Source organism: Hyaena hyaena, unplaced genomic scaffold (assembly GCF_003009895.1).
Source record: "Hyaena hyaena isolate Hyena2069 unplaced genomic scaffold, ASM300989v1 scaffold_628, whole genome shotgun sequence".
In the NCBI taxonomy this organism is placed as follows: domain Eukaryota; kingdom Metazoa; phylum Chordata; class Mammalia; order Carnivora; family Hyaenidae; genus Hyaena; species Hyaena hyaena.
The window spans coordinates 651073-665118 of record NW_024081261.1 but is presented as its reverse complement, the minus strand read 5'-3'; the positions used below and the strand labels follow the sequence as shown (position 1 = coordinate 665118).

At 41.0% G+C, this 14046-nt stretch overlaps 1 protein-coding gene across 1 annotated transcript in view; it reads right to left on the bottom strand.

Moving 5' to 3' along the window:
* Positions 1–14046, bottom strand: part of COL4A4 (collagen type IV alpha 4 chain) — a 114596-nt gene that overhangs the window by 25745 nt on the left and 74805 nt on the right. Inside the window, exons 33-36 of the mRNA XM_039257625.1 lie at positions 13958–14021; positions 8106–8180; positions 3877–3984; positions 2653–2760 (exon numbers count right to left, since the gene is read on the bottom strand). Of these exons, the coding sequence (XP_039113556.1) occupies positions 2653–2760; positions 3877–3984; positions 8106–8180; positions 13958–14021 (355 nt within the window). The remainder of the gene's footprint in view (positions 1–2652; positions 2761–3876; positions 3985–8105; positions 8181–13957; positions 14022–14046) is intronic.

Genomic DNA, 14046 nt, shown 5'->3' with positions numbered 1-14046 from the left:
AAACAACTCGGAGTTCAACAGCTGGTTTGTTCAAACAAGATAATCAGTCCTCTTGACTTATTTAGAACATACTTCAAATATTTAGTTTCTCAGATCAAAGCGTTTCTGCCGGAGTGCGGTTCATTTTTATATCAGCAGGATGAACGGCAACAATGGATTTATACTGTGGACGTTTTAATTTTTAGGAATGCAGTGCACGGTTTTGTGTTGTTGTTTTAAAGCCCGGACGTTGGCTGGGCTGTTTGCGGCGAAACAGTGTCCCTGAATGGTCAGGAGGCATCACTGCAACATCCGTCTGTGTTGTTCCGATGGACGCTCGGTCAGCCATGTTCGTTTCCTCACCCTCTCCCAACAAACTCATTATTTCATAGCACAGAACTGTGGTGTGATGGCAGCCTGAATTTTCGAGTAATTCGTTCCTCAGTCAATGTCATCAGCTATTGGCATTTTAATTACATGTCACAGTGAAATTACGTGATAAATGCAAACTAAATCAAGGGAAAGACAAACCTACAACAGTGATATGAGCCTAGTCATTTCAGTCAAACTGAGTGTATATTATTGTCTTGGTACCAAGAGGTTTGAAAATCCTTGTGATTTTTATTAAACTAGGAGGCATATAAGAAAGGGAAATGTAGTACGAGTGCTTAATAATGGAAATATTTTCTCTTCTTTTTTTTTTTAAACCAATTTCATCTTCCAGACACTCAAAACAGTATCCAAGAACACCACACCAGGGCAACAGAGATTTCCAGTGACAGCAAATAGCCACAATCACTAGATAAACTTTTAACATAAAAAATGATCACTTGGCGGGGTGGGGGTGGGGGTTGCTGGTGGGTCAGTCAGTTAAGCAGCCAACTTTTGATTTTGGCTCAGGTCATGATCTCACAGTTTGTGAGCTTGAGCTCTCCATTGGGCTCTGTATTGACAGTGTGGAGCGTGCTTGGGATTCTCTCTTTCTTTCTCTCTCTGTCCCTCCCACGCATGCTCTCTCTCTCTCTCTCTCTCTCTCAAAATAAAGAAAACCTTTTAAATGTTTATTTATTTTTGAGAGACAGAGTATGAGCAGGGAAGGGGCAGAGAGTGAGGGGGACATTGAATCTGGAGCAGGCTCTGAGCTGTCAGCATGGAGCCTGACGTGGGTTCGTGGGAACCATGAGATCATGACCTGAGCTGAAGTCAGATGCTTAACTGACTGAGCCACCCAGGCACCCCAAAGAAAATCTTTTAAAAAAATGATCATTTTGTGTGAGGTTGTAAATTTATCACAAGTCACTGCACTTCACATTAAATGCCAATGAAGAGAGAGATGAATAGTATAAAGACATCTTGTTCAGCGATGAGAAGTAGAAGCCAAATAATATTTGGCCACATGGAAATACCTAAGTGTGCCAACTGGCCAATATAAAGGGCTTCCCTCTCTGCAGAGTTGTCCCCAGTAATACATACCACACTAGTGCTTGCTGGAAAACAGGAATTATCTGAAAACTATTGGATGAAGGAAGAGATGAAAGTGTGGGAAGTTTTAACTTGGATTTTCAAAACAATAAAGCAACTAAGAGCCCAAAGGAGAGGTTCCAACAATTCTGAGAGGAGGTAATTTTCTTTGGACCGAAATTTAGTACATGGATGCGTCACCTAGCAGAAGGTAAGTGAGAGGAAAGGGTAGGGAAGCTTGATTACAGAAATCTACCAACTGAGGTGTGAGCCTTCATCTGATTTTTTTGCCCTTGACTCCATAGCTACTAGCTCAGTTGTTCCTTCTCAATTTGGCCATGCCTCTGTTTCCTAATTTATGCACAAATTTAAAAATACTTACCATCACCATCCAATAGACTTAATGGCTATCTACTGGATGCCAAGGATATCAAAGTCACCTTCTGCTTGGTGAGAAAGACTTCTCAACATACAAATGTGATACAGTATAGGTGCTATGCTAGAAGTATATACAAAGTGCCCATGAAAAGCTTTTTTTTTTTTAAATGGAAGAAATGGATGGAAGAGGAATAAATACCATGGAGGAATGGAGGGGCATGAAGACTTATTAATAACCAAAAATTACGGCAGATGATATGATATATGATATTACTGCAACCAAACTTATAATCAGTTTACTATTACCCATAAAGACCAAAAATTCAACCAGGAAAAAAAAATGTTTCTTTATCTAACAAAGATAATGAATATTAGTGACTCATTCTCCATGGCATTTTATTCTTTTCCTTCCACTTATCACAACTGGTAAATATACATTTATTTATATGTATATTTTTAATATGTCTCCCTTGCCACATACACCGTGAGCTCCATGAAGTCAGTAACCATGTCTATTTTCCTCAGAATTGTATGCCTAGCATCTAACGCACAATCTAGAACATAATAGGAGCTCAACTATCTAAGGAAGGAACAAATGAAGAGGCCTGAACACTGCAGAAAACAGGGAAATGCCCTTAAAAATGGCAGCACCACCATTGTGGTAGAAGGCGGGTCAGGAGACTCGATGCGTTGCCCGAAGCTCTGAGTGAGGGAGAAGAAGGTGCTAATGGGCATCTGTGGGAAAGGGGAAAGAGCTAGGACAAGATCAGTGTCACTCAGTGCAGAGAAAGCTCTATCACTTTGCCCTCATGGGTCGGGCTTCCTTTTACTCACCTTTTATTCCTGGAAGGCCTGGTGCCCCCGGATCTCCCGTCATGCCTCTTGGCCCAGGAGCCCCCATTTCTCCTGGATGTCCCTTCAGCCCAGGCACCCCTGGGTCACCTGAGGACAAGAAGGAGGCTCTGAAGACACCCAGTTGATATCTGAGTCACCTTAATGGGGAAGGTCATCTGTATTCCTAATACACGGGTAACTGGGAACGTTGTCTTATCTTTTCTTTCCCCCACTAGACTCTCCCCTGACACTAGGCCTAGAGAGAAACAATATACTTAACCTTAGATGGAGCAACTACACTTCGGAGTGATTAAAGTTGCCAACTGCAGTTTTAAACTTTCATTATATTCTGAATTGGCAGGAGGAGGAGGAGCCGTTAATGTCATGTTGTATGTGTGATATTTGCCTGAAGTTGAAAGGAGACAAGAAAGGCAGCATGTGAGTGGCAGGTAGATTAAGGAAGGATGGGAAGACACTTGTATCTGTCAGCCCGTCACTTTGTACGTGGCTCCTTGCTAGGCTGTTAACAGGCATCGTCTTGGTTTACTCCCCGACCAACCCAAGGAGGCTGGACTAGCTCCAACTTACAAGAGAGGAAGAGGTAAGTTTGAGTGATTTGTCCCAAGTCCCAGGTCCGGGAAATGGCAGAATCACATCTGAAACGAGGTCTAAGTGAAAGCTGGCCTTTTCTGTTACACCGGAAGATAGATGAGAGTCCGGAAGTTTCCAGGGTCTCTGAAGATACCTGGACCGGGGTGCCTGGGTGGCTCAGTGGGTTAAGTGTCCAACTTCAGCTCAGGTCATGATCTCCCAGTTTGTGGGTTCGAGCCCTGCATTGGGCTCTGTGCTGACAGCTCAGAGCCTGGAGCCTGGCTCCAGTGTATTCTGTGTGTGGGTCTCTCTCTCTGCCCCTCCCCAACTTGCGCTCTGTGTCTCTCTCTCTTAAAAATAAATAAACACTGGGGCGCCTGGGTGGCTCAGTCGGTTAAACATCTGATTTCAGCTCAGGTCATGATCTCACAGTTTGTGGGTTCGAGCCCCGCGTCAGGCTCTATGCTGACAGCTCAGAGCCTGGAGCCTGCTTCGGATTCTGTGTCTCGCTCTCTCTCTCTCTGTCCCTCCCCTGCTCACTCTCTGTCTCTGTCTCTCTCAAAAATAAGCATTTAAAAATAAATAAATAAGTAAATAAACATTAAAAATTTTTGGAAAAAAAAAAAAAGATACCTGGACAGCCTGGTGGTCCAGAGGAGCCAGGAAGTCCTGGCCTTCCAGGTGGTCCTCTGGGCCCTTGAACACCGGGCAAGCCCCGCTCTCCAGGTGCCCCAAGATGTCCTAAAGAAAGAAGGATCAAACATCTGAATAATCGGAGATTGGTCTTTGAGGTGGTGAATCTATAATTACTTCCAACTACAGCCCCTACCATTCTTTTCTATTATTACTTGTTGACATTTCTAATTTCTCTGTTGAAAAGACAACATTAAGGAAAAAATAAAAATGAAACACTTCTCACCCTACCACCTGAATATAATTTGTCATGTGTATAACAATATGCAAATAAGACCCACAACTTTATATTTTGATTTTTTAAATGAGCATTGTATTATAAGTAATTTTCCAAATTTGCCATTATTTTTCTAATTACTCTTTTTACAGGACTAGCTGATAGCTTATTGAGTGAATCTTAATTAATCTAATTTTCTCTTACTATTGGCCACTGGAGTTATTTCTCTTTGCTGTTACGCATAACGATCTTTATGCATTTTTAATCAATTTGTCTCACATCAAATTATTTCCTTAGGAAAAATATCTAGGAGTAGAAACTTGTGAGGTAATATTGTATGATATTTTTGGTTTTCCAAAATGCACTAAAATACTGAAGTATTTCAAAGTAAATGACAGACATCATGGAATCCCATCCCTAAATCCTTCAGGAGGTATACCTGAAAAAACCATTTTCCTACATAGCCAAAATAACATCATCACAGCCAAGAAAATTAAGAACAACGTTAATACCCGCTAGTGCTTGTTTCATACTTGAATTGCGCCAATTGTGCCCTTAATGTGCTTTACAGCTGGTTTGTCCTCACTCCAGAAACACACAAGAGCATCTGGTGGCTATATCCTTAAGTTAAAAACTCTCCTAGAGTCTCTTTCTCAGGACAGAGACTTGCTGAAGAGAACATTTGAATTGCGTTTTAGTCTTTCAGAATAGACCATTCTGCTCCCGACGGAGGCTGTTAAATGGTTTAGTTAACAGTTAAGCGTGGCACCATCTCACACCACCACCCGTAGCCCCCGAGATCTCGCGTGCTCGCTGAGGACGTGTTAGTGTTGGCTTCTTTTCTTGCTAATTCGGTCAAAGGAAATAATGTTTCAGATTTACTTTAATTAATTTCTTTGATTACTAGAGAAGACGACTATCTCTGCATATGTTTATTTATAATGTATCACTTTAATACAATTCAGACTTCTAGAATAAGCCAATAGTGTGTGATGAAATTAGCTAGTTGAATCAACCAACAAAGTAGATAGCGCTGTATTTACAAACTCGTGGTGGGGCATGGTCATTATTTATTATAACATACATGAAACAAGCCTGTGTTAATCTATACCTGTTCCCTGATCAAATTTAAGATCTATGAGCCTCACCGTGTGTTATTTCATTTATCCTGAAAACATTCTTGCAGGAAAGGTAGGGCAGCATTATTCTCCTCTCCAATTGAAAAACTTAAGGCTTGCTGCCCCAGTCACACCTGTATTAAGAACAGAACTTCTGAGTTCATAAATAAAAGAACACTATGCTGTTATTTCTCTCTGAACTGAATGGGGGAGGTACAGCCGAACCCAGTCCGTGCATATAAAGTTCCCTGAGATAGATGTGAGCTCTGTGTCTTCTCGCTGAACTCATTCAAGTTCAATCCATGCAGCTTTTTTCTGTCAATGGGAATTGTGTATTTAGGTAAACTCTAAATACCAAAATATTTATTGGTACCAGTAATAACATATGATGTAATTTAGAAATTTCAGGCTAGGGGCACTTGGGTGGTTCAGTCGGCTAAGTGTCCGACTTCGGCTCAGGTCATGAACTTGCGGTTTGTGGGTTCAAGCCCCGCGTCAGGCTCTGTGCTGACAGCTAAGCCTAGAGCTTACTTCAGATTCTCTCTTTCTCTCTCTCTCTCTCTTCTACCCCCACTCATGCTCTGTCTCTAGAAAAAAAAAAAGAAAGAAAGAAAGAGAAAATAAATTTCAGGTTAAAGCTATGGTATTTGAGAAAGGGAAGAATGTACATGGTGATAACCACAGAACACCAGGAAAATCACACTAAGGCAATTTTGCTTTAAAAAGTTAGCCTGGGGCACCTGGGTGGTGCAGTCAGTTAGGTATCTGGCTCTTGATTTTGGCTCAGGTTATGATCTTCATGGTTTGTGAGTTTGAGCCCCACATCTGGCTCTGCACTGGCAGCATGGAGCCTGCTTGGGATTCTCTCTCTCCGTCTCTCTGCACCTCCCTTGCACGCTCTCTCTCAAAATAAATAAATATAACTTAAAATTTTTTTTACAAAAAAGTTAGCCTAAGTGTAAAATTACTCAGGTTAATCATTTTTAACTTAAAATATTAGGTAGGATCTGGGGCGCCTGGGTGGCTTAGTCGGTTAAGCGTCCGACTTCGCTTAGGTCATGATCTCGCGGTTCGTGGGTTTGAGCCCCTCTTTTGGCTCTGTGCTGACTGCCAGCTCAGAGCCTGGAGCCTGTTTCAGTCTGTGACTCCCTCTCTCTCTGACCCTCCCCTGATCACGCTGTCTCTCTCTCTCTCTCTCCTAGAAATAAAAAACAAAACAAAACAAAAATATTAGGTAGGATCAAAGGTATCCATTTGGAGACTAGTTTCAGTTTGTAAAATCTTACTATCTTAATGGTTTACATAAAAATACCAGTAAATATGGAATTTTCAGTTTACAAACTGTTTGCAAGGAATCTTATTTGATCCTCAAAACAATCCTATAATTATGCAATTATTAATCCTATAATTATGCTTAGTCTTATAATTAAGAAACTGAGCTCACAAATGATGAGCAACTTACCCAAGATCACAGGGTAATAATGAAGTAATAATGAAGGCTGACTTTGAACCACTGGCTTTCCTTCTTAAGGCTTCTCCCTCTAGTATTTATTAGGAACCTCCATAATGTTAAGCTCAAAACTATTTTCCCTCCACATGTACATGTAAGCTGCACATTTCGGTTAAACCGTTATGTTACCTAAATCTATTTGACCAGGTTGGAGGTAAAAGACGGATGTGAAAGGTAGTGGGAAAGTTCTTGCCATTATAATAGTTTGTTTTTCTGTTAGACATCCATTATAGCGATCTTGTGGTATAAAAACAAAAAAAATAAAATAAAATTTCTGATAATGCTTCTGCTCAGATATTCCTTCTCTTGTACGTAATGACACATGACTATTGTCCAAGAGAATTTTAAGATGATACACAAAACTAGTAATATGAGATATTTTAATTTACAAGGGATCCACCTAAAGACAAACCTCTTTCTAACCCGTCTAACCTGGCTGAATGGGATTATGCATAGTTCTTTAATCAATCATTTGTGGATGACATTTGCTTTTTCTATGCAATGCATATTCCTGTGCATGCATCTTTGCAAGCCTGTCTGATAATCGACTTCAGATAAATTCCTACAAGTCAAACCACTAAGTTAAAAAAAAAAAAAAAAACATGTATATTTTGTCAACGGTGGGTCAGGTACTGAAGCCAACCTCAGCCTCAGCATCAAGTGGAGGGCAGGAACCCACAGGTACGTCCCAATCCATTCTGAGGGATTGATTACATGTCAATTGTTGCTGATAAACGAAATACTGTTTTGAACAATTTAGATTCATTGTCGTGATGAAGTTTAATTTTGGTTTTGGGTTTGGTTTTTAGTAAATGACATATTTAGTAAATGAGCGATTCCATGATATCTCAACAATGGCACTCCCCACTGGCATTCACATATGATTTTCTGAGTAAGAAAGAAAGGGCTAGAAAGACAACTCGAAGCTGTGGTCAGTGGGCACGGTTATTGCTAATGTAGCATTTATAATTCTAGAGACTGGGAAGTGGTCCGGCTTTTAATTGCTTGCAATCATCATTTTTGACCAAGATGTCAAAATCTGGGCATGCCGAGGGAGTGGACTGTTATGTCAACAGCACAGTCATGGGGGCCATGGTGGAAAAAAAGTGAGAATCCCTGGTGTCTAATCCTGGTGTCCTTCTAAACCAATGATATGGTGGCCATGCTGATACATAATCCTTCTGAGATGGATCTTAATGGGCAAAGGGGGAAGAAAATGCTGATATAACCATTGCCAGATAGGAGTATGAAGCAATTGTTCTATTTTTCAAACTAAATTTATTATTATTTTTTTGTTTTAATAAGAAAAAATATGTAGGTATACCTGGACATCCAGGGCTGCCTGGTTCTCCCTCTGGACCAGGTGGGCCGAACTGACTAGCAGGGTCCCCTTGCTCTCCTGTAAGTGATAAAATGCACATAATATTATTTAAGAGAATTTAAGTTTTTTCATACAAGTGACTTAATAACTGTCATATTTGTCTTTAGAGCTTATCTTCAAATGTTCTAGAGGCACTTTTGGAAAAACAGGGTTTTTTTCCTATATAAGAACAATTGGAACCATTGTTCCAAGATGTGATTTAAGCACATGCACACACGTGTGTGCACACACATACACACACACACATCGATTTTATAGTACATAAAAATCATAAGAAACTATAGATATCAATAAGTTTGGATTTTTAAATTCCCAAAAGTAATTTCTAATTTAGGTATCTAAGAAATTACTTGGCATTGAGTGACTATATTTTTATACTGTGTTTTAGAAACAAAAAACAGAAATTGCCCTTGGTTTTACTGTTGCAATCACATGTCAAACTCACAAGGATGCTCACCTCAATGTCCTTGTAAAATCAAAATTACAGGGGTGCCTGGGTGGCTCAGTTGGATAAGCATCTGACTCTTGGTTGTGGCTCAGGTCATGATCTCACGGTTCGTGGGTTCGAGCCCTGTATCAGACTCTGTGCTGACTGTGGAACCTGCTTGGGATTCTCTCTCTTCCTCTCCCCTTGCCCCTCCCCCACTCATGTTCTCTCTCTACCTTTCTCTGTCTCTCTCTCAAAATAAACTTTAAAACCGAACCACAGAGCTTTCCCACACCACTGCTGCATTCTTCCCAACGCAGGACTTACACTTGGGAGCCTCAAAATGGGGACTAAAAATGGTTGGAATAGGGAGGGGAAGACAATGGATGCAGTTATAAGAGAAAATAAGAGAGTTAATTAGGCATGATGTATACGTCTCACCCACACCCCATTCTAAGGGGTCCCAACCACATATGGTGGAAGTTTCTCTTGTGGCTAATTGCTGGAGGGATAGGAATCTGGTCTATCTCGGGTCAGTCAGTCTTTTCTTGAGAAGCCGGAATACAAAGTGAGAATTTGAGGCCCTTGGTCACTGAGGCAGCGACCAAAGGATTGTCATGATATAGTTATCATGATGCTTTGATGTAGAGAGTGAGTGTTTGCAATCCATACAAATCCAGAAAGGTCCAGAAAGTATACTGAATAGAGAATAATGAAGCCAGCCAGCAGATAAGTAAGAACCAGCCCCGGGGCGCCTGGGTGGCTCAGGCAGTTAAACGTCCAACTCTTGATTTCAGCTCAGGTCATGATCTCATGGTTCATGAGACTGAGCCCCTCATTAGGCTTTGTGCTGACAGTACAGAACCTGCTTGAGATTCTTTCTCTTTCTCTCTGTTTCTCCTCTACTTGCACTCTCTGTCTCAAACATAAACATTTATGGGAAGGAAGGAAGGAAGGAAGGAAGGAAGGAAGGAAGGAAGGAAGGAAAGAAGGAAGGAAGGAAGAAAACAGCCCATAAAGAAAAGCAGAAAAGTCTCAAAAGAGAAACCAAGGGCTGTCTAAAGGCTGGGTTTCCTTAGCCTTATGTGGGCTTCATGAGAGAGCTCTGACTCCAGATACCATGAGTGCATTTTAATTCCCTGCAAACATGGCCAAAAACAAGTGTGAAGAGAATAAGAAGTAGGTTTGTAGTCTGAGAGAGGTGAAGGGACTATAATAAATGCATAAGTAAGCAGAAGATGAGTGACTTTTAAACCATGAAGCTATAAAGTGTCAACTCAAATAGGAAAACTTCTCTATTTGTAACTATTTCTGAAGAAGATATCTAGGTTATTCTTCCTGAATAAATAAGTGTGCACACTCCTTTGTCTCCTATAGCAATTGTCATATTATTTATGGACAATAAACATGGACAGCATGTTTCATGAGTGGTAAGGGAGATATTTCAGTGGCTCATTAAGTACTCTCTTATATTTTATTTTACTTTTTCTAAGGTTATATTTTTCAGTAATCTCTACACCCAACATGGGGCTTGAACTCACAACCCCGACATCAAGTCGCATGCTCTTCTGTCTGAGCCAGCCAGGTGCCCCTGCTCTTTTATATTTTAAAGCTATTCATTTTAATCTGTGATAAAGTAAAATATAACTGCTTATCAAACTTGTGAACTCACTGATAGTGAAGTTAAAGCTAAGGTTAGAAAGGTGAATCATATTTAAGATTCAAAGAAAAATATTAACCCGATGGTATACAAGGACAGTAACAATGTTAGAGGTTTTATGCAAACATTGGAATTTAAGATATCCTGATTTTTGTTTGTGTGTCTGAATAAAGGGTTAACGAAACCTCCTTTCTCTAAGAACATTTAAAAAAAAATTTAATGTATACTTATTTTGGAGAGAGAGAGTTAGTGCAAGCAGGGGAGGGGCAGAGAGAGAGAGGGAGACACAGAATCCAAAGCAGGCTCCAGGCTCCTAGCTGTCAGCACAGAGCCCGATGCAGGGCTTGAACTCAAGAGCTGTGAGATCATGACCTGAGCCAAAGCTGGATGCTTAACCAATTGAGCCACCCAGACTCCCCTCTCTAAGAACATTTTTAACCACAGGTAACTTTGTGTTACTGGAGATCTGATTGAGGTAGGATGTCAGTTGTGTTATGAGGCAACATTGTTCCGACACAAGGTAAACCAAGGCCTAGGGGCCAGATCTAACCTGCAGCTTGTGGTAAGCACATTCTTATTGGAACACAGCCACACCCCTTATTTGCATATTGTGTGGCTGCTTCCATGCTATGGAGGCTCTCATGCACAGCTGAGTAGTTGTAACAGAGACCACATAGCTGAAAACATCCGTGGTCTGACCCCTTGAGAAAATGTACTTGCTGACCCTTGGCTTATGGTAAACATGACCCAATTGTAAATTACATGTGGCCCAGAAATTCTTAGGCGAAATATTAACACCTGGTAGGAAGTCACGGTCTTGGCCTTCTCGGTGCACTGTGATGCGACTCTGGGACCCTGAAAGCCATATCGATGGAGTCCTTAGAAGAGATATTGGGTCCTATGGTGCAGAAGGCTTCTAAGCCAAGGTGGACACTGCCCATCGATGTGGGTCTGGTCTTCATGCACCTGAGCTGTCACTTATGGAGCTGCAATCACTACAAAGGTGGTTGAAGGGCCCCCACCGAGGAGAAAGACCTGTGACCTGTGTGCTCTACAGGCACACTGTTCTCTCTCTGGTACCCTTGGAGCCGAATGACAAATGTGGATGATTTGTATCTCGAGGGCTTGACCATCTTTCAGAGTCTAAAAAGAACCGCTGGGTTAGTGTCTAAAATGTATAAAGAACTTACATAACCCAATACTCCCCAAAATGAATAATCTGATTAAAACTGGGCAGAAGGCATGAATAGACATTGCTCCAAAGAAGACATCTAGATGGCCAACAGATACATGAGAAGATGCTCAACATCACTTATCACCAGGGAATTCAAATTCAAAACTTCAATGAGATATCACCTCACACCTGTCAGAATGGCTAAAATTAACAACACAAGAAATGACAGGTGTTGGGGAGGCTAAAGAGAAAGGGGAAGTCTCTTGCACTGTTGGTGGGAATGCAAACTGGGGTAGCCACTGTGGAAAACAGTATGGAGGTTCCTCAAAAAGATAAAAATAGAAGTACCTTATGACCTAGTAATCGTACTACTAGGTATTTATCCAAAGAATACAAAAGTACCATTCAAAGGGATACATGCTCTCCAATATTTATAGCAGCATTATCCACAATAACCAAATTATAGAAAGAGTCCAAGCATCCATCATTTGATGTGTGGATAAAGAACATATGTTGCAGCTGTAATCATCAAGACGGTATGGTATTGGCACAAAAATAGACACATAGACCAATGGAATATTATTGAGAACTCAGAATTCGACCCAAATACAGCCAACTAATCTTTGACAAAGCAGGAAAGAGTATCCAATGGAAAAAAGACAGCTTCTTTAACAGATGGCGCTGGGAGAACTGAACAACAACATGCAGAAGAATGAAACTAGATCATTTTCTCACACCATGCACAAAAATAAACTCAAAATGGATAAAGGATCTGAACGTGAGACAGGAAACCATCAAAACCCTAGAGGAGAAAGCAGGAAACAACCTCCTTGAGCTCAACCGCAGCAATTTCTTACTTGACACATCCCCAAAGGCAAGGAAATCAAAAGCAAAAATGAACTCCAGGGACCTCATCAAGATTAAAAGCTTCTGCATGGCAAAGGAAACAATCCATAAAACTAATAGGCAGCCGACGGAATGGGAAAAGATAGTTACAAATGACATATCAGATAAAGGGTTAGTATCCAAAATCTATAAGGAACTCACCAAACTCCACACCCAAAAAACAAACAATCCAGTGAAGAAATGAGCAGAAGATATGAACAGACACTTCTCCAAACAGGACATCCAGACATGGCCAACAGACACATGAAATGATGCTCAGCATCCCTCCTCATCAGGGAAATACAAATCAAAACCACACTCAGATACCACCTCACGCCAGTCAGAGTGGCTAAAATGGGCAAATCAGAGGACTCTAGATGCTGGCGAGGATGTGGAGAAATGGGCACCCTCCTACACTGTTGGCGGGAATGTAAACTGGTGCAGCCCCTCTGGAAAACAGTGTGGAGGTTCACTGTTCCTCAAAAAATTAACAACAGAACTCCCCTATGACCCAGCAATAGCATTGCTAGAAATTTATCCAAGGGATACAGGAGTGCTGATGCATAGGGGCACATGTACCCCAATGTTCATAGCAGCACCCTCAATAATAGACAAAACATGGAAAGAGCCTAAGTGTCCATCAACGGACGAATGGATCCAGAAGAGGTGGTTTATCTATATGATGGAATGCTACATGGCAATGAGAAACAATGAAATCTGGCCATGTGTAGCAACGTGGATGGAACTTGAGGGTGTTATGCTGAGTGAAATAAGTCAGGCAGAGAAGGACAGCTACCGTATGTTTGCATGTATAGGAGGATTAGGAGGAACTTAACGGAGGACTGTGGGGGAGAAGGGGGGAAATGGGAGAGAGAGGTGGGGAGACAAACCATGAGAGACTCTTGAATGCTGAGAAAAAAACTGAGGACTGATTGGTATGGTGGGAAGGGGAAGGGGGGTGATGGGCATGGAGGAGGGCACTATTGGGGATGAGCACTGGGTGTTATATGGAAACCAAATTGACAATAAACTAATAAAAAAATAAAAAAATTAAAAACTTTAAAAAAGAAGATGTGTGTGTGTGTGTGGTGTACATACATATAAATATACATATATTCATATTTATGGAACGGAATATTATATTACTCAGCCACCAAAATGAATGAAATCTCAGCATCTACAACAACATGGATGGAGCTAGAGAATATTATGCTAAGCAAAATAGAGAAAGATAAATACCATATGATTTCACTCATATGTGGAATTTAAGAAACAAAACAAATGAGCAAAAGGGAAAAAAAGAGAGAGGCAACCTTTAACTATAGAGAACAAACTGATGGTTACTAGAAAGGGGAGCAGGGTTGGGGGAAATAGGTGACGGGGATTACGAAGTGCACTTGTCATGATAATCACTGCGTATGTATGGACGTGTGGAATCACCATATTGTACACCTGAACTAATATTACACTGTATGTTAACTAACTGGAATGTAAACAAAAACTTAAAAGATGATAAAAAGAAGCCCTTGGATGTTGCTGTTTGTTTGATGGATTTAACTTTTCATTTGTGCCAAATGTGCGTGTTCCTGGTGTTATGAACACCCAGGACTCGAAGGCTGGTGGACGGCTGCTGTATTTCCAAAGCATACCTTTAGGGCCTTTCTTTCCATCGATTCCTGAAAGTCCAGGGGACCCTGGAGAACCTGGCTCACCCTGAGAGTTTAAAACAAAAGACCTT